This window comes from Pseudopodoces humilis, chromosome 3, assembly GCF_049639895.1.
Source record: "Pseudopodoces humilis isolate 2021_Gansu_Grassland_sample_001 chromosome 3, ASM4963989v1, whole genome shotgun sequence".
Classification (NCBI taxonomy): domain Eukaryota; kingdom Metazoa; phylum Chordata; class Aves; order Passeriformes; family Paridae; genus Pseudopodoces; species Pseudopodoces humilis.
In genome coordinates, this window is record NC_142202.1 from 931,216 (window position 1) to 954,742 (window position 23,527).

General features: G+C 56.7%; 2 protein-coding genes and 1 long non-coding RNA gene across 5 annotated transcripts; 1 reads left to right on the top strand and 2 right to left on the bottom strand.

The window, feature by feature from the left end:
* Window positions 1-3,612: 3,612 nt before the first annotated feature.
* Window positions 3,613-5,790, bottom strand: LOC106628300 (uncharacterized). The gene is made up of 3 exons (XR_015772197.1): window positions 5,256-5,790; window positions 4,401-4,781; window positions 3,613-4,048 (listed from the first exon to the last, which is right to left on the bottom strand). It is a non-coding gene; the product is annotated as an uncharacterized LOC106628300 (long non-coding RNA).
* A 5,114-nt stretch (window positions 5,791-10,904) lies between these two features.
* On the bottom strand, window positions 10,905-22,379 carry LOC102099518 (two pore channel protein 2-like). 3 transcript variants are annotated; one of them, XR_001331623.2, is made up of 20 exons: window positions 22,277-22,379; window positions 22,094-22,176; window positions 21,420-21,534; window positions 20,232-20,360; window positions 19,911-20,027; window positions 19,102-19,220; window positions 18,860-18,961; window positions 18,107-18,233; window positions 17,037-17,238; window positions 16,149-16,293; window positions 14,927-15,112; window positions 14,607-14,671; window positions 14,231-14,318; window positions 13,937-14,006; window positions 13,172-13,391; window positions 12,857-12,947; window positions 12,498-12,611; window positions 11,990-12,108; window positions 11,612-11,778; window positions 11,281-11,382 (listed from the first exon to the last, which is right to left on the bottom strand). XR_001331623.2 is itself a non-coding variant. In XM_005525521.3 (19 exons), exons 1-19 carry the CDS (start codon window positions 22,295-22,297, stop codon window positions 11,240-11,242), a joined length of 2,256 nt encoding a protein of 751 aa, XP_005525578.2. In that variant the 5' UTR covers window positions 22,298-22,379; the 3' UTR covers window positions 10,905-11,239. The 3 variants fall into 3 exon arrangements, 1 of the variants encoding a protein (XP_005525578.2); XM_005525521.3 differs by lacking the exon at window positions 11,612-11,778 and having other exon boundaries at window positions 10,905-11,382; XR_015772127.1 differs by lacking the exons at window positions 11,281-11,382; window positions 11,612-11,778; window positions 11,990-12,108 and adding an exon at window positions 13,814-13,853 and having other exon boundaries at window positions 12,500-12,611.
* Window positions 22,380-22,390: 11 nt separating this feature from the next.
* On the top strand, window positions 22,391-23,453 carry MTLN (mitoregulin). Its single transcript, XM_088052542.1, has one exon. The coding sequence runs from the start codon at window positions 22,414-22,416 to the stop codon at window positions 22,588-22,590; it is 177 nt and encodes a 58-aa protein (XP_087908668.1). The 5' UTR covers window positions 22,391-22,413; the 3' UTR covers window positions 22,591-23,453.
* Window positions 23,454-23,527: the final 74 nt, after the last annotated feature.

The window sequence follows — 23,527 nt, forward strand, 5'->3', positions numbered from 1 at the left end:
TTTATATCCCTCCTTTCTCCCCTCCCTTCCTCCCCTCCCCTACCCCCTACTCCCTCCCCCCCCTACCCCCCCCTCCCTCTCCCCCCTAGCCCTCCCCTCCTTCCCCCCCCGGCCCTGCTCCCCACTATCCCCACCCCACACCCCAACCCTACCCTACCCATCTATCCTCCCTCTCCTCCTACCACCTTTCCCTCCCCCCCCCCACCTGCCCTCAATCCTCCCTCCCTCTCCCCTCCTTTCCCCCCCCCCCCCCTCCCTTTCCCCCCTCCCGCTGCTCCCCTGCACACTCCGAACCCCCGACCACTTGCACTGCCCCCCCTATTCCTGCCCTACATCCCTCTCTCTTTCTTTCCCCCGCAGCCGCGGGGCTTGGGGCGCCGGAGGGTGAGGCCAGAGAGCCGGAGCCCGGCGCCCCCCACTGTCCCCGTGAGCCCCACACGGGGACCGGCCCGCTCGGCCGCTGTCCCCATACAGGTTAAAACACCGCCCGACACTGCCGGACCTCCGGCTTTCCCCACATCACACCGGGGTGTCCCGGGGAGGTCGGGGCTGGGGGTCAGGGAGGGCCCCCCTCGTTAGGAGGGGGTCCCTGGGTGGGTGGGGGGGGGGTTAGGAAGGGCCCCCTCGGGAGGAGGGGGTCCGGGGAAGGGTGGGGTTGGGGGGGGCCCCCTCCGGAGGAGGGGGTCCCTGGGGGGGGTCAGGGTGGATCCCCTCCGGGGGAGGGGGTCCGGGGGAGGGGGCGGGGCGGTGGGGGGACCCTCCCCCCCCTCCAGTCTCCGCCCCCTTCCTTCGGACCCCCTCCTCCGGACGGGATCCGCCCCGGCCCCCTCCTGGGGACCCCCTCCTCCGGAGCTGGGGAGGGGGCAGGGTGGGGGGCTGTTTGTTTGTCCGTCCATCTCTATGTCTGTACACGCTGCAGAGTGACGTGACCCCCCCCCACCCCTCCCCTGGCCCCGCTCCGGAGGAGGGGGTCCCCGGGAGGGGGCCGGGGCGGGTCCCGGCCGGAGGGGGGGGGCCGGAGGGGGGGGGCGGGGACTGGAGGGGGGGGGTGGGGCCCCCCCCCCCCCCCCCCCCCCCCCGGGCCCCCCCCTCCGGGGGGGGTCCCCCCCTTCCCCCCCCCAGGGCCCCCCCCCTCCGGAGGAGCCCCCCCCCAACCCCACCCTCCCCCGGACCCCCTCCTCCGGAGGGGGCCCTTCCTAACCCCCCCCCCACCCACCCAGGGACCCCCTCCTAACGAGGGGGGCCCTCCCTGACCCCCAGCCCCGAACCCCCCCGGGACACCCCGGTGTGATGTGGGGAAAGCCGGAGGTCCGGCAGTGTCGGGCGGTGTTTTAACCTGTATGGGGACAGCGGCCGAGCGGGCCGGTCCCCGTGTGGGGCTCACGGGGACAGTGGGGGGCGCCGGGCTCCGGCTCTCTGGCCTCACCCTCCGGCGCCCCAAGCCCCGCGGCTGCGGGGGAAAGAAAGAGAGAGGGGGACGGGAAGAGAGGAGGGATAGCAGAGGATGAGATGGAGTTGGGAGGGGGTTTGGGGTGTGGAGGGAAGCGGGAGGGGAAGGGAAAGGATGGGTGGGGAGGAAGGAGGATGGACAGAGGAGGGGGAGACGGGGAATAGAAGGCGGTAGCAGGGTACGGACAGGAGAGGAAGGAGTGGGGGAATTGGGTTTGGGGGGAAGAGGAGGAGAAGCTTCTGGGGAGAAAGAGCCGGAATACGGAGGAGGAAAGGTTCAGGGAGAGACAGTAGGGGAGGCCGAAAGCGGAGGGAAAGGGGTCGGCTTTGGTGAGGAGAGGGGAAGGGGGAAAGGGAGAGAAAGAGTAGGAATACGGGGAGGAGGAAGGAGGAGTAAAAGGGGAGACAGCAGGGGAAGCCGAAGCCCCCGCGCCTCACCTGCGGAGCCCGCACAGGAGACCCCACCCGCACCGTGCTCGCAGTGAGCGAATGGCGGCCGAGGGAGTTCCGGGCATTAAATCACCTCGGACCCGCCCCGCGCAGCCGCCCCGGGGCAGCACACCTGGAACAGGGCCCGGGACCCGCCCAGCACACCTGAGCCTAGCCCTGAACCGCGCCCCCGGTACCGCCCCGGTACCGCCCCGGTACCGCCCCCGGTACAGCCCGCCGTACCGCCCCCGGTACATCCCGGTACCGCCCCGGTACCGCCCCCGGTACAGCCCCGGTACATCCCCGTACCGCCCCCGGTACATCCCGGTACCGCCTCTGGTACAGCCCCCGGTACAGCCCCCCGGTACATCCCGGTACCGCCCCCGGTACAGCCCCCCGTACCGCCCCCGGTACATCCCGCCGTACCGCCCCCGGTACATCCCGGTACCGCCCCCGGTACAGCCCCCAGTACAGCCCCGGTACATCCCCGTACCGCCCCCGGTACCTCCCGGTACCGCCCCGGTACCGCCCCCGGTACAGCCCCCCGTACCGCCCCCCGGTACAGCCCCCAGTACAGCCCCGGTACATCCCCGTACCGCCCCCGGTACATCCCGGTACCGCCTCTGGTACAGCCCCCGGTACAGCCCCCCGTACCGCCCCCGGCCATTCCCGGCCCCCGCCTCACCGTGCCCCGGTTCCGCCCCGGCTCCCCGGGATGGGAGCGGCACCATCGCTCGCGGGCCCGCCCCTCTCCCCTGGGCCGAACCGGGGCTGCTCCCGGCGCTGGAACCGGCCCTTCGGCTCCGGGTCCTGCCCTGGGGACCGGGCTCGCAGGCGGGAGTCGCTCCGGGACGGGGCTCCGGGCACGGCCCCGGGACACCCCAAACCCCACCGGTTCCCGCAGCGGCGCCGGGAATTCTTTCGAATTTTTATCCAGCGCAGGCAGAGAATTCTCATAGAGAAACCCCAAAAATAAAGGATATTGGGTCGGAGTGGGGGGGTGGGAGGGGCGGGCAGTGTTCTGCTTTAAATCAAAAACGCATTGGGAAAAATAAATCTGTGGACCAGCTCCTTTCCAATCCTGGACTGGTTTCTGTGTGATCCTCTCTGATTCCAGTTCTCCCACGGGATTTTCAGCCTGTGGCACTCGAATGAAATGAATGCCAGGTGCTGAGCGTGGCAGAAAACAATGGGAAAACTCTCTGCATCAGGCAGTGTCCCAAAGGTCTGGCAGTGCTCCACATCCCTGGCTTCAATTTGGGGGTGCCAGCACATCCCCCCCATAGTGTCCCCCTGGACCTGGCACTTCCCAGCATTCCTGACTGGAATTTAGGGGTGCCAGCACATCGCCCCCATAGTGTCCCCCTGGACCTGGCACTGCCCAGCATTCCTGACCAGGGGTTGGGGGTCCCAGCACAGCCCCCCCAGCACATCCCGCTGCTTCAAGTCCCCTTCAAACAGGATCATTTTTTGGGGTGGATTTGGCCCAAACCCAGCAAATCTGGCTTTAACCAATCTTGGGGGTTCTCCCCTCTCCCCTCCTCACCCAAAACCCAGGCTCAGCTCAGCTCCCCATCCCCTCAGTCCCTCCCAGGAATTGCATTTACATTTCCCAATCCAACAATGCTGTTCTCCCCATGGGGGATCTTGATTGCAGCAACTGCTTAAGAAATAATTCAAAGAAATTCAGAGAATGAAGAGACAAGAAGGAAGAGCTGCCAGCTCCAACCAAGCTCCTTGCCAATCATTTCCTTTAATTAACCTGTGCAAATGAACCAATCAAAACCACATTGGTACAATTTTATTATTTTTAATTGAGTTCTAGAGAAATTCTGCAGAATAGAAAAGAACTTTTTGAGGCCATAAACTCTTCCAGGAGTTCTACAGGGCTGGGCAGCAGCTCCAGCTGTGCTCGGTGTGTCCCAACCGTTCCCATGCTGGCACAGCCTGGCTTCCTCCACACACTTGGAAGTGTCCTGAAGGTGGAACCAGGAAAGAAGCCTCTTATGGCCACAGTCTTGGGATTGAGGGGAAGAGCAGGAGTTTCCAGTCTTCAGCAGCTCCCACTCCGTCAGCACCGACAGCAAACACGGCTTCAGCCTGGGCCAGACACAGGGAGTGGGAGATTTCACAGATCCTGGTCTCACCTCGGCCCTTGTGCAGGTCCAGCCTGACAGAGAGAGGGAAGGGAACAGATCAGGACAGACAGCCTGCTCCCAGAAAATCATCCCAATCCACCGCGTGTTAAACACAGCTGTACAGAATTCCCGAGCTGTTCCTTTCCCTGCAGACCAGAGCTCGGGGGGAAGCTGGCTATCCACTCCCCAGTTCCCTCAGGCTTGGTTTGTTGAACCTTCTCAGGGTTAATTTAGCAAACTTCAGGGTTTGGTGATGCCAGCACCAAAAGCTGTGAGAAAGAAGCTGAACTGAAGCCAGCTAAGAGCGGTCCCTGCTGATGACTCCCGAGAACAGCTCAGTCAAAAGGGGGCAGGATGGATTCCGTACTCCCATTCCTCACTCACCTGGCCAAGGTCAGAGTTCTCTGCCCACCGAGGACACAGCGACCAGCAGGGACCTTTCTCCCACTCTCCAGCACAGGTTTCCTCCCTCCACACGCAGGGAACACAGACTTAGTCCTGGGCTGGCAACAGGAGAGGCACAAGGGTCATTTTGAAGCCATTCCAACCGCAACGCTGTCCAGACCTGGGTGAAAGCGCTTCCCACACCACTCCTGGAATTTTCTTCCCCGTCCCTTCCATTTTCAGGAGGTTTCTGTGGGAGTCGGGATTATCGGTGCTGTTCAGAAGCTGCATGTGGTGCCTAAAGCATTTCCTCGGGAACGTGGAGCTTCCCTCGTGCCTTTCACTTCTCTATGCCGAATATTCTTCCCAATGCTCCACAGTCTAGAAAGAACAAAAGGGAAAAGAAGGAATACCAGTTCGTTTTGACATAGGGAAAGTTGATTATCCCAACACACTTCCAGGTGAAAAAAACATTTCTGCCACTCTAAGAAATCCACTTGATACTGTCTCAATTAAATATTACTTATTTAAATATTGTATTAAGAATCATAAGGACACAACACTTGGAATTCCCAAAACTGCTCAGCTTAGCTACTTCAAGGATTTTCACGCACAGGGAACCGAGCGCTCCCAGATTTAAGCACCACGTTTGATCGAAACCCGATAGAAATTGGATTTGGCTGCCAGCACGGGAGCTGCTTCCACACACGGGCGAGGCGAGGCTGCTGCCAGCCGTGCCCTTGGGGCAGCAGCAGCGGCTCAGCCCAGACTCCGCGCAGCACCCAGCCGCAGCTGCAGGGAGCTGAAATTCCCCCCGAGAAAGGTCCCAAAGCTCCCCCAGCCCGCAGCTCTGACCTTCCCGGCGAACACAGCAGCTGCCTCCTCCTGCTGGGTGCTCCCGGCTCCGGGCAGCCTCCCCCCTGCGGGCAGGAGAAAGGCTCAGGCAGCTCGGCCGACTGTTCGGGCCCGATGTAATTGTGTTTTCCTCCATTTCCCGGGGCCGGGGGGAGAGAGAGGGCAAAGCAAGAGAAGCGGCGGCAGGGGACGGGACGGGTCGGGCTTCCGCCACACCCAAGATGGCGGCCGCGGCAGGACCCCAGGAAAGAGAGGCGTCTTCGCCACTGCCTGCTGGCGCCCACGAGCTCTCCCGCCCGGCTCGCACCCGGCCCCGGCGCCGCTGAGCGCACAGCCCGTGTCGGAACGCCTGGAAATGCCGCGGAAAATCGCTCCGGAACGGCATCGGTGTCGGCGGCGTGCGCAGGCAGTCGGGTAGACGCACGGGAGGGTCCTTGCTTTTTCCCGCCCTTTTCCGCCGCCATATTTAGAAGGTCAAGAGACTAGTGACCGGGTAACCATCTTGAGTGTGGCATCGCGTGACTTCCGCCTTTCCCGCCGCCATCTTTGTTGCGGCTGAAGCCACTTCCGGCATAGCCGCCATGTTTGTTGAGGCACGCTTAAGGCCCCCGCCCCTCACAGTGGCGTCTGTCGAAGTCATTGCCTGAACGAAAAACCGGCCGATACGGACCGACTCCGCGCTCTTCGCACGATTTTCCTCCGCCTTTCCCCGCGCGAGGACGCGGGTGGCGGGGTCAGTGGCGCCGGAGCGGGGCGGCGGCCGCGCGTGTGACGGCAGGCAGTAGCGAGGACACCTCTGCCGGGCGGGGGGGGGGGGGTGTCCTGTTGCGGCCGCCATCTTGAGTGTGGCGGAAGCCGGACCCGGCTCCTGTTGGGGGTCCCACCCCGGCCCGGCTCGGCTCGGCTCGGCTCGGCTCGGCTCGGCTCGGTTCGCTCGGCTCGGCTCGGTTCGCTCGGCTCGGCTCGGTTCGCTCGGCTCGGCTCTCTCCGGTTTGGTTCGCTCCGGCCCGCCTCGGCTCTCTCGGCTCGGCCCGGCTCGGCACAGCTCGGCTCGGCTCGCTCGGCACGCTCAGCTCGCTCGGCCCGGCCCGGCTCGGCTCAGCTCGGCTCAGCTCGGCTCGGCTCTCTCGGCTCACCCCGGCTCGGCCCGGCCCGGGGCACAGCTGCAATACCGCTCTGTGGCCACAAGGCGGCAGCACTGCCGCAGAGCTCAGCCCGGGGCGGGGGCGCCTTCAGCCCCAACCTCTGTCCGCATGGCTTCAGGCGCTTTATTATTTTATTCATATATAAAATATTATGTCATTATTTACCAAACCTACAGCTCTACATTCAGAATTTTTTATCTTCCTGTATAATAGAGTAGATAGAGAGGATTTATTTAAAAATGAATTAATACAGAAATCAGTATTATTTGTCTATATATATATATATATAAATTAAAAACTTGACAGGTTTCAGTATTCTACACCCACAGCCTCGCTGTGAATATCCCGGCAGTTTTGGTCCCTTTGTGGGAGGGCAACCCAGCATTACCTCCCTCATTCCCGTTCCCACTCTCATCCCTTTCCGCAGCTCCAGGTGGATTTGTGCCTCTTCTGAAAGCCTAGAAAGGAATTAGGGAATTCCCTTTGCTTTCTATGGTTTCCAGCTTTTTCCCTGGGGCAGCAGCAGCTCCTCAGCCCGGACTCCGCGCAGCACCCAGCCGCAGCTGCAGGGAGCTGAAATTCCCCCCGAGAAAGGTCCCAAAGCTCCCCCAGCCCGCAGCTCTGACCTTCCCGGCGAACACAGCAGCTGCCTCCTCCTGCTGGGTGCTCCCGGCTCCGGGCAGCCTCCCCCCTGCGGGCAGGAGAAAGGCTCAGGCAGCTCGGCCGACTGTTCGGGCCCGATGTAATTGTGTTTTCCTCCATTTCCCGGGGCCGGGGGAGAGAGAGGGCAAAACACGAGAAACGGCGGCAGGGGACGGGACGGGTCGGGCTTCCGCCACACCCAAGATGGCGGCCGCGGCAGGACCCCAGGAAAGAGAGGCGTCTTCGCCACTGCCTGCTGGCGCCCACGAGCTCTCCCGCCCGGCTCGCACCCGGCCCCGGCGCCGCTGAGCGCACAGCCCGTGTCGGAACGCCTGGAAATGCCGCGGAAAATCGCTCCGGAACGGCATCGGTGTCGGCGGCGTGCGCAGGCAGTCGGGTAGACGCACGGGAGGGTCCTTGCTTTTTCCCGCCCTTTTCCGCCGCCATATTTAGAAGGTCAAGAGACTAGTGACCGGGTAACCATCTTGAGTGTGGCATCGCGTGACTTCCGCCTTTCCCGCCGCCATCTTTGTTGCGGCTGAAGCCACTTCCGGCATAGCCGCCATGTTTGTTGAGGCACGCTTAAGGCCCCCGCCCCTCACAGTGGCGTCTGTCGAAGGCATTGCCTGAACGGAAAACCGGCCGATACGGCCCGACTCTGCGCTCTTCGCACGATTTTCCTCCGCCTTTCCCCGCGCGAGGACGCGGGTGGCGGGGTCAGTGGCGCCGGAGCGGGGCGGCGGCCGCGCGTGTGACGGCAGGCAGTAGCGAGGACACCTCTGCCGGGAGGAGGGGGGGGGGGGGGGTCCTGTTGTGGCCGCCATCTTGAGTGTGGCGGAAGCCGGACCCGGCTCCTGCTGGGGGTCCCAACTCGGTTTGGCTCGGCTCGGCCCGGCCCGGCTCGGCACAGCTCGGCTCGGCTCGCTCGGCACGCTCAGCTCGCTCGGCCCGGCCCGGCCCGGCTCGGCTCAGCTCGGCTCGGCTCTCTCGGCTCACCCCGGCTCGGCCCGGCCCGGGGCACAGCTGCAATACCGCTCTGTGGCCACAAGGCGGCAGCACTGCCGCAGAGCTCAGCCCGGGGCGGGGGCGCCTTCAGCCCCAACCTCTGTCCGCATGGCTTCAGGCGCTTTATTATTTTATTCATATATAAAATATTATGTCATTATTTACCAAACCTACAGCTCTACATTCAGAATTTTTTATCTTCCTGTATAATAGAGTAGATAGAGAGGATTTATTTAAAAATGAATTTATACAGAAATCAGTATTATTTGTCTATATATATATATAAATTAAAAACTTGACAGGTTTCAGTATTCTACACCCACAGCCTCGCTGTGAATATCCCGGCAGTTTTGGTCCCTTTGTGGGAGGGCAACCCAGCATTACCTCCCTCATTCCCGTTCCCACTCTCATCCCTTTCCGCAGCTCCAGGTGGATTTGTGCCTCTTCTGAAAGCCTAGAAAGGAATTAGGGAATTCCCTTTGCTTTCTTTGGTTTCCAGCTTTTTCAATGAGGTGGCCCAAAAGGCAAAAAAAGTAAAAATCAAAAACCCCGAACAGCACAAAATCTCAGCCCCTCCCAAGCTGCAGCTCCTCACAGCAAACCTCGGGAGAATCCACGGTGGTTCCAACACTGTTCCGACCCCACCTCATCCACATCCAAGCCTGCATAGCCCAAAAAAGGGCTCCTTTTTTTTGTTCCTGCTGGAAAAGAGAGGTCAAAGTGAAGGGGAAAAGGGGGGGAAAAAAAGGAGTTTTGGGTTTTCCTTCTTTGTGCAACAGGTTCGAAGGGCAGGATGGAGAGGTGTCATGGAAAAGTCCCGAAGGCTGCTGAATTCCCAGCAATTAGTGATGCGCAGATTGAATCCAAGAGGACAAATCCGCTGGGATCAAACAGTGGCTGACAGGATGGTTTATGACACAGATCTGCAAAGCTGGAGCCTTCTTTCTTCTCCAGGTCTCTGCCAGAAATTCCCCATGTGGGGAATTCCATGGGCTTGGATACCCCAGGTGACCGGTGAGGCTCAAACAATAAAGTTATGCAGTGATCAAAGTGTTTCTCCAAAGGAAAAATGAATTTCCAAAGGAAAAAAAGGACATATTCTCTGAAACTGGGATAACCTGCAAGAGTCACAGCTGGCTATGGTGTCCCATAGAGGATTCCATAGGGGCTCACCTTTTTCTTTGAGCTTGGCTGAATTCCTCAGCACTGCCAGGGAATGTGCCCATTTGAGGGTTTGGGCAGATTTGGCTTGTTTGCCTTTTTAGACTTTGTTTCCTTCTCTCAACATTCCCAGTGGATTGGGGTCTCCAAGGAATACATAAATCCCATTTAATTCCTGTTCCTTGGGACAATTTTTACTCAATTCCTGTACAAAAGGAGGCCCCCTATTGGGATGCTTTTCCCTACCATTCCCCACCTTAGCTGGGGATTCCCAGATTTCTGAGCTTCACAAAGCAGGAGCTGGACTTGGCTCAGAACTAAACACTCCCAAGGGATCATCTGGGAACATCTCCAGGTTTACAGCTGATCCTTGTGCTGAAAAGACCCCTCTTTCTTCCCTTCAGGCAATTCCAGGGCTCTCTGCTCCCATCTGGGAACAGCCCCCAGGCCAGACTTTCTAGTGGAGTGTCCCACCAATCCTCCCTGCTGGGATCCTGCTCAGGAATCCATGGGCTACAAATTTAGCAATTAATTCTTCTCATCCCTGCCCAGTTCTAATTCCAAAGGATTTGGAGTCTGCCTTACCCAGCTGGAGTCTGCTTCCAGCTCTGTTCTCAGAGCTCCTGCTGCTTTCCCGAGCCAGGGCTGCGCTCACCTGTCCCACCGCTCCAGCGGGTCCGGCCCCCGGTAATTCCGGATCTGAGCCTCGTAATTCCTGCAGGGAAGAGGCCGGGATCAGGCCGGGATCAGGGAGGGAGGGAAGCGCCCGGAGGTTCTGCCACCCCCGCGGATCTGCGTGGCCCCGGTATCCGCACAGCTCCGGGGGTCGGGGCATCCCTTGATGCCGATCCCCATCCTGTTATCCCGTTATCCCGATCCCGCTGTCCCGATCCCATTATCCCGTTATCCCGTTATCCCATTATCCCGCTATCCGGCTCCCCATCCCGCTATCCCATTATCCCGTTAACCCACTATCCCGTTATCCCGTTCCCCATTTCGTTATGCCTCTCTCCATCCCGTTATCCCGCTCCCCATCCCGTTATCCCGCCATCCCTCTCCCCATCCCGCTATCCCGTTATCCCGCTCCCCATCCCGTTATCCCGCTCCCCATCCCGTTATCCCGTTATCCCTCTCCCCATCCCGCTATCCCGTTATCCCGCTCCCCATCCCGTTATCCCGCTATCCATCCCGTTATCCCGCCATCCCTCTCCCCATCCCGCTATCCCGTTATCCCGCTCCCCATCCCGCTCTCCCGCTATCCATCCCGTTATCCCGTTATCCCTCTCCCCATCCCGCTATCCCGTTATCCCGCTCCCCATCCCGCTCTCCCGCTATCCATCCCGTTATCCCGTTATCCCTCTCCCCATCCCGCTATCCCGTTATCCCGCTCCCCATCCCGCTCTCCCGCTATCCATCCCGTTATCCCGATCCCGTTATCCCACTCACCGCTCGGGCCGGCACCGCGTTCCCATTGGCCAGCCCTCGGCCCGTGCTGCAATCCCATTGGTCGATGCCCACGTCAATCAGACAGGAGCCCCGCCCCCCGCCGCACGCGCCGTTCCCTGGGCGCGGCGCTGAGGGCCGGGAGGGCAGAAATGAGGAATTGCGGAATAAACGGGAAAGTCGAGGAGCATCCCCCGCTCCTCACTTCGCACCTGCCACCAGCCTCTCCCGTCATTAACTCGGAGATACTCCATCGTTTTTCCAAACTGCTGAATTTATTGTGCCAAAGAACCGCTGCGTTCCGCGTCCGCCGGTGCAGAGGTGCGTATAAAAGTGCTGCGATACAATTCCAGTTACAAGGAGTAATTATTCCATTACGTACTGCCCACGGCACCGTCCCTCTCCGGGCACAGCCGGCTGCTCCCACTGCCCCCCGCATTCCAGACGTTCCTACGGGATTTTATGTGAGATAAAAGCTCTTTTACAGGACAAAGCTGTTTGTTCCCACCGTGAAACCCGGGCCCCACGAGTGGGAGCAGCCAGGGAACAGCCGGAGAGCCGGGAATGGGCTCCATTCCCTGATCCCCCTCACGCCGCGCTCTCCGAACTCGGGCTCCTGGGAACCGAGGTGGGCGACAAGTTTAGGATCTCTTCAAAGGAAGGGCCTTCATCCTCCAGGGGTATCTCTGCCTCGAACATGCGCTGCAGCAGAGCATCCACTGTCCTGTATCCTGGCGGGACAAAAAAGTGCCCCATAAGCACCACGTGTGCTCCTCTGGATACCTGAAATGCCCGTGTTTTAAAATGAAAAAAAATCAGGGGGTCAGAAAATCCCCCAGATTACACTCCCTCTGAGCCCTTCTGCAAGATAAAGCCATTATTTGGGATTTTAAGCCCTTCTATTCCCACACAGTGGAAACCCGAGGTACAGCAAGAAAGGAGAAGGAGGGAAATAGTCACCGAGCCAGAGGAAAGAGGGATACGGTCCCCCCGTGATCCAAGGCAGCAGGAATGCAAAGCCCATAGAGGAAGGAGAAAGGAAAACAGGTGTCTTGGCACAGCAGGACCTCGGCCACCAGGGCAGTGTCTCCAGAGGGAGGTTCATGAAGACAAGGAACACAGAAGGGCTGAGGTGGGAGAGAAGAAGATGCTACAGAAGTAAAAACGAACAGCGAACAGCAAACATCCACAGCTGTCCCAAAGTCTCCAGGTGGGTTTTAGCTGCTTTTACAGCCCCTAGGGAGCAGCAGGGCTTGGGAACTTCCCCAGGAATGATGCCTTGGATGCCTTCCCCAGCTGGGAACCTTGGGCCTGGATGCCCTGGAGGGTCACACTTACGTTTGGAGGCAATTTTGAACACCAGCCCTTTGCTCTGTGGCTTTGTTCCACCTTCCCCCTCGAGCTCGTGCTCCGCACTCTCCATGTTGTCAAGGAGCTGCTCATGCTGGAGCTCATCCCTGCACAGCAAGGGCCAGGAATTACCCTGGGAAGGGGACACATGCTACCCTGGAGCCCAGCAGCGATGGGTTCTCGGTGGGGCAGCACAAGCACCAGCCACAGGGTTATTTTCCAGCATCTTTCCTGATTTCTGGGCTGGAATTCCTGGCTGCAAGAGCCATGGGAGGCAGCAAAGCTAACACCAGGGGCCTTCTACTGCCACCAAAACCAGCAGAGGAGCCAGGAATTCATGACAGGGAAGAGGAATCTCCATGTTTCAGGAACATGAGCCAGAACTTTGTGACAAGGAAGGGGAATGTCAGCTCATGCCTCGACACAGAGGCTGGTTTTCCCTCATCAGTGGTGCCAAATTGGCCACATCCAGCACGGGCACATTTGGGGGGCTTACTCTTGAACTCCCATTCCCAGCTCCTGGATTTTCTGCTCAATGGCAGTTTCCACTTCGCTCTTCTCCAGGGAGTACTCCACAAAGAAAGCTTCCAAGATGAAGGACACAAAGATACTGGAAGGAACAATGAGCAGAACTGAGGCAGCGTTTCCTCACTGGCATTGCCCATCTCAGTATTCCCAGGCTCATTTCCCACTGCTCCATCCCCTCCAGGTCAGAGCAGCAGAGCAGGGACAAGAACACAGCAGACCCCTCTAAACACAGCCCACCTGTCTCCCATGGGTGACCCCAGGCCCACCAGCAGTGCCCTGGCAGGCACAGATCCCCCTTTCCATCTGAAATCATCCCAAAAAACGTACTTGACAATGATTATCACCATCACAATGTGGAAGGCAATGAAGTAGAGCTTGGCAGGCTGAACTGTCACATTAGCAAATCCATTGGCAAAGAGTAGAGTGGGAGTTAAGGGAAAAGAGGGAAGGAAGAGCTGAGGGGGGAACCAGGAGCCCAACAAAACCCTCTGAGGGACCATCTCTGCTGCCCATCCACGTACAGGGCCACAGGAAGAGCAGAGTTTGGGAGGAGCATGGATGTGAGAACAACCCAATCTCCCACAAGGACCACCAAGCCCAATTCCTAAGGATCCAGCTGGGAATGTGCACCACAAAGGATATCGTGCCACTGGTTGACCACGGTGAGCTCCATGAGGACGATGAAGGAGGAGGCAAAGTTGTTGAAGTTGTTCTTGCAGTACTTCCCACGGGCAAACAGGGAATCCTTGAGAGCTGGGTTCCCGCACTCCAGGGCGTGAGGAGCATTCGAGTTGGATGGGAAGTACTGGATTTTCCCGTGGAATAACTCCATGCCAATGATAGCAAACACACAATACACAACCTGGGAAGAGAAACCCCATCACCTGCTTCTCCAGCAAGCTGCAAGCCTCAGGGCAAGCTCAGCATCCCAGCAGGTTTTCCAGCTTCCACAGGCACAGCAAGGGACTGGAGGGCAGCACAGATTCCAGAGCTCCAAGCCACCCAACAGCAATCACCAAGCAGGAATAATTAGCCAAGAACTATATATGGATAAGGAACGTTCCCAAATCATAACAGAAGCTCATTTTAGGAAATAATTTGAAACCCAGGTTTCTCATTCAGCCTCTTGTCCAAACCATGATTTGATTCCTTATGATGCAAAGCCCAGGCTGCCAGAACACCCCATGGATCCAAGGAGGATGTCCTGATCCAGGAAAAAAGCAGGAATTCAGCCCCTCTGCACCCTTTGCTTGCACAATGGCCACGATTCAAACGGACACTTACACTTCCAAGGGCCTGCCATCCAGGGAATTGCATTTATCCCCTTGGAAACAGCATGAGTGTGAGATTTAAGGCACATTTCTGTGGAACTGGAGTGCTTTGAGCCAGGACATCAGGATTTCTTACCAGAGTGAGCCCACCAAAAGTCAGCATGGTTGGGACGATGTTTATCAGGGTGTTCATGATGACCTGGAACCTACAGAGAGCCCACGTTGGTTACTGTCACACCCTGGCCACCACACGCTCCCCACATCCCCAAAAGAAGCCTCCAGAGAGGCTGCAGCCACTGGGCTCATCCCAGGCAGGCTGGGACAAAGCCTTGGGGTGCTCTGTGGGGTGGCCACGGTCAGTGCTGGGCACTGCCTCTGGCACAGATCAGCCCCTCCCCAAAAACCATCCCCCATCCCACTCTCTCCTCACCTCTGAATGCTGTCAACAATCCGGATCAGTCTGAGGACTCTTAGGATCAACACAATGTCCAGGATCTGCTGGCTGTTGTACTTCATGGCTGAATAAAGAACAAAGATACTTTTATTAATGGAAATAAAGCCGGGATGTGTTTAGATAAAATTCTTTCACTTGTTATTATTGTGGCCTTGTTAAACACTATAACAGGGAGCTAAAAAAAAAAATAGAAAAAAGAAAAAAAAGAAAAGAGGAAGACTGGGTTAGTTCTTATAAATCCTCCAGTAATTGTTTGTCTGGTCACAAAGCCTCTCCAGCCTGAGGTGCTGGCAGAAGGCTGGGGAGGACACCAAGATTCCCAAGGCATGCAGGCTGCTCAAGCTGCACTTACTGGACTTGAGGGTGGCATTGAGAATCGTTGCAGTCAGGGCAGCAAAGATGATGAGAGTATCAAACCTGGCACGAGGGAAGGCACTGCTGTTAGATTTTGGGGGACAGGAGCAGGGTTTAAACAAGGAGTGACCCCTGCTCCTCACATCAGGGCCAGGCAGCCCTGGCTCAGCTCAGACTATGGGCACACAGGAGAGCTTTGTCACAACATCCTCTGATTGATCTTAAACACACCCTGGCACAGGAATTCAGAGCGCTTCAGTCCTTGAGGAGCTGAGCACAGCACCCACCACGCTCCACACAAACTTCCAGCCCACTCACCAGTTCCAGAACTGGGTTTTGCCAAAGAACTCCCTGGGTTCATAAGTGTAGACCTTCAGGAGGATCTCAATGATGTACAGAGCAAGGAACACCCACTCTGCATAGGAAACGTAGGGGCTTTCCTCATCCAGAGCAATGAAGATGGCATTTACCAGGATGATGGCATCGTAAGTCCAAACAAAAGCCCTGCAAGGACCAAAGAGAGCTCAGTCTGCAACTCCCAAGAAGGTCAAAGTCACACAGTTATTTCAGAAGCTCTTTGCCTCCTCTCTCAAAAATTCTTTACCCATCAATTCTCCCCAAACCGAAAGTCACTGAAGAGTTTCATTTTGCACTTGAAGTCCAACACAGAATTTGGTTAACAGGTCCAGGGAAGTGATTTTCCCCCACCTACTCAGTACTGGTGAGGCCACGCTTGGAGGTGCTGACAGAGGAACCAGGGTCAGCTGTGCTCCCCTCTCTATAAGAGAGGCCTGAACACACAGAGCTGGTGCATTAAAGGGTCACAAAACTGACAGGACAGGACAGTGGAATGTGCTGGGAGAGCTGGGGTAGTCCAGACTGACAGGGAGAAGGGTCAGGAGCAGCTCCTGTGCATAAATACCTGATGGGGAGGTGCAGGGAAGTTGGAGCCAGATTCTTCTCAGTGATATCCAGTGGAAGCACAAGAGGCAAGGTACACAAGTTGAAATACAGGAACTTCCATTTAAACAAAAAAGTTGTTTGGTTTTTTTTTTCAACCAGGGATGATCAAGCACTGGAAGGGGTTGCAGAGATGTTATGGAGCCTCCATCCTTTGGGGACAACTCTAGACCCAGCTGGGATAGCCCTGAGTACCCTACTCTGGCTGGCCTTGCTTGGAGCAGGGGGGTTCCATTAGCCCATCCCCGGATGTTCCCTGCAACCTCAGCTATTTTGGGATTCTGGGAAGGCTTGGAAGTGCAAAAGAGCTCTAGAGAACTCCCAGATCTGATGAGGCAGCAGGACACAGCTCTGCAGCAGAGACTGCTGAGGTAGGAGCAGATCTAAGCACAGCACTTCAGTGCTGGCAAGACACAAAGCAGAGCCTGATGTCAGCAAAACCCAGCTCGGGCACCGGGCCACAGCTGGGTCCTCCAACACTGACAAAGGCAGGCCAGGAGCGGTGGCACAGCCCCTGAGGGGACAGTCTGTCCTCCCCAGCAGCGTGCCCAGGTGAGCCCTCGGCGGTGTCACAGCTCACCTGTGCCTCACGACGCTGCGCAGGAGCCGGCTGGGCGCGGATCCGTACAGGGCCGGCAGCCGGCGCGCCAGAGGGTGCCTGCGGATCTTCAGCGTCACCACCTGGATGTTGAGCAGGTCTGCCAGCTGCATGAAGGACTTCTTGTCTGCAGCAGAGTACCACGTGTCAGCCTGATCTCATGGCACATCAACAGCATCTGCCAAATGCAAATCTGAGCCCACAGGAGTGGCAGCCATCTGGACTCCGTATCTTGAGCTCATCTTTCCCAACAAAGCCAATCCCAGACCGGTATTCACCACAACAGGCTGAACTTGGAATTGGAGCAGCTTCTCCTCCCCATTCCTGGGGAGCTGGCTTGAGCCATGGGCCAACAACCACCCCAGAATGATTCAGAACGAGGAGACTGACCCATGTCTCCCAATATTCCCGCTCCAGAGGACTGTGTGGGGAGCCACATTGCATCTGATAGGGACGGGAGGCTTTCCACATCCTCTGCTGAGAACAGGAGGTCCCACATGCCATGGAGAGTTTGGCCTGATGTCAAATGGCCATGAAGGGCCACCCACAGCGTGTGGGACATGGGCTATAGCAGCAAGAAAAATCTTTCAGGACTCCAGGAATCTGGAGGGAAACAGGAAGAGCAGCCTGGAGCCCCCACTCCTGGAGGTGCTCAAGGAATGACTGGACGTGGCACTCAGTGCTCTGGGCTGGGTGACAAGGCGAGGAGCAGGCACAGCTTGGACTCTTATCTCAGAGGTCTTTTCCAGCCTCAACAACTCTGTGATTCTGAGCCCCTCTGGGGCCATTACAGATCATAAATCCCAGTGCCAAACCCCTTGAAGGATCAGGCTCCCGGCCCCTGGCTCCTCCCCAGTCCCCATTGCTCACCTACGAACCCTTTCTGCTCGTCATCCGAGATGCGGAGCAGCAGCTCCCGGTGGGAATTGCTGGTGTCAGGAGCCACCAGCTTGACCAGCTGCTTCCACCGGGCTTCCCGAACCACAAACTGCTCTCCCTCCTCTTCCTTCAGGAGGTTGAAGGCCTCGATCATCTTGCGGCGTTTCATGTAGGCGAGTTTACGGATCTCGTTCTAGAGAGAGCATCGGGAGTCAGGCAGCTGCAGGTGCCCTTCCCCTTTCCTTTAACAAATAAACTCATTTTCACAGCACAGAGATGCAAGAAGAGACCCAGGGGAACGACACTGGACACAAAGCACAGCGCAGTTAATGCGGGGAGAGGTGAGAAATGGTGTTTAACAGGCAGCTGTGGGTTCTCCACACAGAGCTCTGGAAGGATCAACAGATTGCTGGATGCTGGGACAACACAGAAAAACCGGAAGGAAAGACAAAGGGTAGTGGCAGACAGGAAGGAGGTGACAAAGATCACGGGATCTGCACAGCCAAAGAAGCAAAGAGGATGTGTCCACACGTGCTTCCCATCCACAAGTGAATCCTGCTGAGAGCAGCGGTGGGGATTCTCTTCTGCACATGACTGGGAGCAGAGGAACACCTTCTGCCTCCTGAGAAAGATCCAACCCCCCCATGGGAGCACCCAGGAACTCCCAGCTCTCCCACTTCAATCACAAGTCCCAAATTGCCCGTACCCAGTTTGGGCAGAACAAAAATTCTGATTTACTCAGACTTCCCATTTCCAGTTCCCCTGCTCTCAGAGCACACACACAGATGCTGTGTGCAAAAGCAGGTCCCTGCATGGAGACAGCATTCCTGAGCTAGGACTAAGCTTCCAAGATAATGCAGAATGTGCTCTTTATCTGCTGGAGGCACCATAGAATATTTAACTCAATGCCAACAGCAGAACTCCCAGCAATCCCATGATGTGAAAAGTGGGTCTTGTGCTTTGAAGCTGTTTCCCCTTCCCAAAACTTCCCAAAGGAAAGCCAGAGGTTCCTGACAGAGAACAGCAGGAATCCACTGGTCACAAGCCTCTCCAGGCATTACCTTCAGGTGTTTTTTGTAGTTGTTGTAGACCACGGCCAGGAAGAGAGACATGAAGATGTAAGTGTTGACAATGACGAAGGCAATGAAGAACAGGGCGTACCAGGAGCTGAAGTCAAACGCTGGCATCCTAGAGAAGGGAAAAGGGATTGCTGCTTGCCAGAAAGACAAACAGGGAAAGTGAGTCCATGAGAAAACAGCCTCCCACATGGATTTCCAAGTGCCATTTTGGACTGTCGGATCAAACTTGTCAAATAAAAGCTAAAAACTGCATTAGTTCAGCTAGGGAACACTCATCTTTTCTTCTGCTGGATTTTTCATCCTGGTTTGTCAGGCCCTGACTGACCAGCTGCAAAGACAGCACAGAGATGAAATCTCTGCCAGTGCAGCCAAATTTAAGAGAAGACATGAGGCAATGCCTCAGCCAGATGTTATTTTTTGACCTTGCTGCACTCAGATCTGCTTTTCCACTTGCTCTAGGATGAGCAGCATTTTATTTCTCAGTTTAAATGCCCAAGCTCCCTGTACCATCCCAGCTGTGCTCAAGATATTTCCAGCACATAGATGACTGAGCCACTCCTCCCTGTCCTACTCCTGACAGCACCTTCCCAGCACAAACTACAGCAGGAACCCAGAAGAGATAGGGATGAGAAGCCAAACACCCACAGGATTTTAACTCTGCTGTGCAAATTAAAGGTTGCACAGAGACCCCTGAGAACACAATGAAAGATCTGATCATCTACACGACATCCATACATGACATCCGGGCTGTTTGCCGTTGTCACCAGCACGTAGAGGTCAAACACAATCTCCAGGTAGTTTCTGAAGTAGGGCAAGCCTTCTGCTGTCTGGAGATTCCTAGGAGGAAGAGGACAGCCTGGAGTTAAGCACTGGCATCACGTGTTGCACAACACGAGCTGCACCTATCAGCAGTGCTTGCTGCAGGAATTGTTTGGAGTCTGCCCAGAGTATCCCAGGAGCAAAGGGAGTCTCCACACCTCTCTCCAAACAGCTTCAAGGCCATTAGGGAGAACATGAGGAGGCTGAACATGAAGAGCAGGAAGACGTAGGTGATCTCTGGCAGCGTGTTGCGGATGCTGCGGAAGGCCCTCCGGATCTGCCAGGGACAAGGGAAGTGTTCAGAGGCAACGTGGCACCCCTTTTTCCCCTCACCATCCCATCTGGATCAAACCCCTAAACTGGGGTAAAAGAGTCCCAGGCCTTTCCTCCTTGTTCTCCAGAGGGGGATCCCATATGGAATCTAGCTACACATCACAGTGAACTCGGGAGCCAAGGGACAGAGGGCCCAGGGCGGTGCTGAGATGTTCTTGCTGCAGGGAACATGCCAGGGACAGAAATCCATCACTCCAGGCCACAAAACACATGCTCTGAGCCCAAACGTTGAGCTGCTCCCTCCCCCCAGGCCTCCACATCACAGTTTATTAATATATAAGTCAGGACCAGACAAGTCTTGAGCAGCAGGACAAAGATCTCTCCATGCTGAGAGGAATCAGAGTCCAAATCTGGACTACAGGTTTGAGAATACCATGACACTTGATTACCAGGAGACTTCAGAAATCAGTAACCTGATCCCTGACTCGGGGAGAAATACGGGCTTTTTTTCTGTAGTACTGTGTGAATCCACCCACCCCAAATTATTGCTTCAGGCCACTACTGAAACAAACCTTCTCTTACAGGACCCTAAATTCTGCCATAAAATCTTTCTGCCAAATCCCCTGGACCGTGGAAAGCGGCAGGCTGTCCAAAAAACCAGGACCCTGGACATGCCACCAGGCCTTTTCCTTACCTGGCGACTCTCTGCGAAGTTGATGAGGAAGATGGGCCTCACAATCCTTGACCATCGGATGCTCCTCACGTCATACAGCCTGAGGACCCCATATACGGCCAGGTCTGTCAGGGATAACTGAAGGAGAAAGAAGGAAAGGTCCCAGAAGTAATTCTGGAATGTGTCCAGACAGTGAACAGTGCTCGTTGATGCAGGAGAGGTGCACACACGGCAGGTTTGTGAGAGCTGGCTGGTTTGGCCATGGCTCGTGTATGCCAGGGCTGGGATCCCAGGAGAACAACACGAGGGGGAAAAACCCCACCTCCCCTGGGCCCAACTCACCAGGATTGCCACCATGATGCAGATGTTCTTGGTGTCCTTCCAGAACACGTTGTGCAGGGTGACTTTGGCAAAATGTGTCAGCCGGCCGAGGAACACCAGAAGGCACAACACCTCCAGCACTGACGTGGCCTGCAGAGAGAGCAGGGCTCCGCCAGCACAACCAGGAGCAGCAATATTCCTTTTTGCACAATAAAAAACAGGCAGAGCGATATTTTCAGGCTTCCTTTTACAGAATTCTCTGCCACAGGCAGCACAGTGAGTCTGTGTTTGCTTAGGATTCAAGGAGTACATCTTTCACAATCACACTGGTGCAGCACAAATAAAGGCTGCAGAAATGTCTGGCCTAAAGTAAAACTTCTACCTTCACACATGAGGACTGGACTCGAGTCCCAAAGAAGGCTGGAATTGGCCTCTGAGACGGAGAACAGCAATTTGACTTTGTCCACAGTCACAAGGGCCATTGCTGGTGGCCACAGTGGCTCCTGTGGTCCCTGGCCAGCTCCTGTCCCTTTTTTGTCCCCATTTCAAACAGATCACAGAATTATAAAATCACAGAATCATTTGGATTGAAGGGGACCTTAAAGATGATCCCATTCCACCCCCTGCCATGGACAGGGACACCTTCCACTACCCCAGGCTGCTCCAAGCCCCATCCAACCTGGCTTGGAACACTTCCAGGGATGGGGCAGCCACAGCTTCTCTGGCAAACTTTTGCCAGGGCTTCATCACCTTCACAGGGGACAATTTCTTTCCAGTGTCCCATCTCATCCTGCCCTCTGGCAGTGGGAAGCCATTCCCCCTTGTCCTGGCACTCCAGACCCTTGGTCTTTCTCCATCTTTCTTCTTGGCCATTTCAAGTACTGGAAGAGCCAATTTGCCACTCTGAAACTTCTCCAGGCTGAACAACCCCAATTCTCTCAGCTTTTCCTCACAGCAGAACTGTTCCATCCCTCCGATCAACTTGGTGGCCTCCTCCAGACTCACTCCAGCTTTCCATGTCCTTCCTGTGCTGGGGACCCAGAGCTGGATGCAGGACTCCAGGCAGGGTCTCACCAGAGCAGAGGATCAATGATACCCACAAAAACATCACCATCCGCTGTCTCTTGGCACCTCTTTGAACCACTTTGAGCCAAGAAACCCTTGCTGGCTCCAGCAGCTGCATTTGCTGCTCCTGCAGCACAAACTCACCAGGAAGGGGAGCGGATACACAGCAGGTTCCTCAAACAGGGCAAGGGACAGGTTGAGGAAGATGAAGAAGTAGGTGGCTGTTCGCATCATCCAGTGGTTATAGAGGTGATAAAGCCTGGAGGGAGAAGGCATCACAAATAAAGGCTACAGGGCACATCCCCAGGGCATCACCAAATGCATCCTGGAAGAACAGCACTTGTTGTCCCAAACATTTTTGCCAGCAAGGAATTTGGCAATTTGTTTCCACATCAGTCTCAGAGCTGATGGATACTATAATGCCTTTTGGAGTAGGGTTAAATAACAGAATGTTTATTATAGTAAACAAAAAAGATTTAACTTTGCAGCCACCTGGTTCTGCCACTCCAACACCTTCCACAGAGCTGAGGGCTGACCAAGCCTCCCAAACTCTTCATTCCCCCAGAGGCTTGGAAGACTTTATATTAGTTTTATTTTCTCCCCGCCAGCAAACGACAACTTTTTAATGTCATTTCCCATCCTCAACATACAGATGCGCTGAGCCCCGTTTTAAGTATTTCAGCTTAAGTCCAGTTTTTGGCACCCCACACAGTCACCCTTCTTAGCACCGCAAACCTTTTCTGGCTGCTGCTGTTTGGCCACGGATGCGGCTGGCTCTCCGCAAGTGTGGCTGGACCGGGGGGCGCATCCCTCCTTACCTGACAGCCTCCGGGGAGGTCTTAAAGGGAATATTCCTGTTGTACTGCGCATCGGAAACAAACGCTGCTGCCAGCAGGAGATCCTGGGGAAAACACAAGACAGCGTGTGAGGAGCTTCGGGGAAACTCTGCGGAGTTCCCGAGGGGAGGGAGAAGCGGCCAGGGCGCCTCGGGGCCGCGGTACCTGCGCTGCCGCCTCGGCCATGGCGCGGGCGGACGCGGCGCCTCCCCGGCCCCGCCGCCTTTACCGGGGCCGGTCCCGCCCCCGCGGCGGCGGAAGCGGGAGGCGGTGCCGGGCTGGGGCTCGGCGGCGAGGCCGGGATGGTGCTGGAGGCGCTGCGGCCGCGGGTGGTGCGCTGGGCGCTGCTGGCCGCCTTCGCCGCCGGGGTGGTGGTGGGCTGGCAGGCGGGCCGGGCGCGCCGCCGCTTCCTGCGCTGGAGGCAGCGATACCTCCAGCGCCGCCTCGCCGCAGCACAGGAGAAGCTGGAAGCGGCCTGAGCGCCGGCAGCCGCGGCCGGACTGCCCCTGGCCCTGGCAGCGGGCTCCGGGTGCCTGCTCCGCTTCGGTGAGCGCTGCCTGAGCCGCTGGAAACGGGTGACGCGCTGCTGGGGAAGGACAGCATCCCTGGGAGAGCAGGGCTGCCGGCTGGACAGCATCCGTAGAATAGCAGAGCTTCTGGAGAAGGACAGCATCTCTGCGAGAGCAGGGCTTCTGGAGAAGGACAGCATCCGTGGGATAGCAGGGCTTCTGGAGAAGGACAGCATCCCTGGAACAGCAGGGCTTCTGGAGAAGGACAGCATCCGTGGGATAGCAGGGCTTCTGGAGAAGGACAGCATCCCTGGAACAGCAGGGCTTCTGGAGAAGGACAGCATCCCTGGAACAGCAGGGCTTCTGGAGAAGGACAGCATCCCTGGAACAGCAGGGCTTCTGGAGAAGGACAGCATCCCTGGGAGAGAAGGACTTCTGGGGAAGGACAGCATCCCTGGAACAGCAGGGCTTCTCTTCTGCCCTTCGCAAAGCAAGATCCCAAACTGTGTCAGACTAAGCTAACAAAGAACTGAGGATATGCAAGCAATGATCCCAAACCTGGAATGGACTGCTCGGGGAGATTTGGAGTCCTCGTCCCTGGAGGTGTCCAAGGAAGAACTGGACGTGGCACTGGACAGTGCTCTGGGCTGGGTGACAAGGTGGGGATCGTCACGGGTTGCACTCGCTGATCAAGGAGGTCTTTTCTAACCAAAGTGATTCCATGATTCTGGGATTTCCATATTTCAAAGGGCTGTCTGCACTTGTCCAGCTCTAAGCCGGCTGCTCTGCCCTTGCCAGGAAGTGCTGCCAACACAATAAACTAGAAAAAGTTATCGTGTGGTGTTTATTTCTGGAATAAATGTGAAAAGGTGCCTTATGGGCACACGTAACAAGTCGCATTATGGGT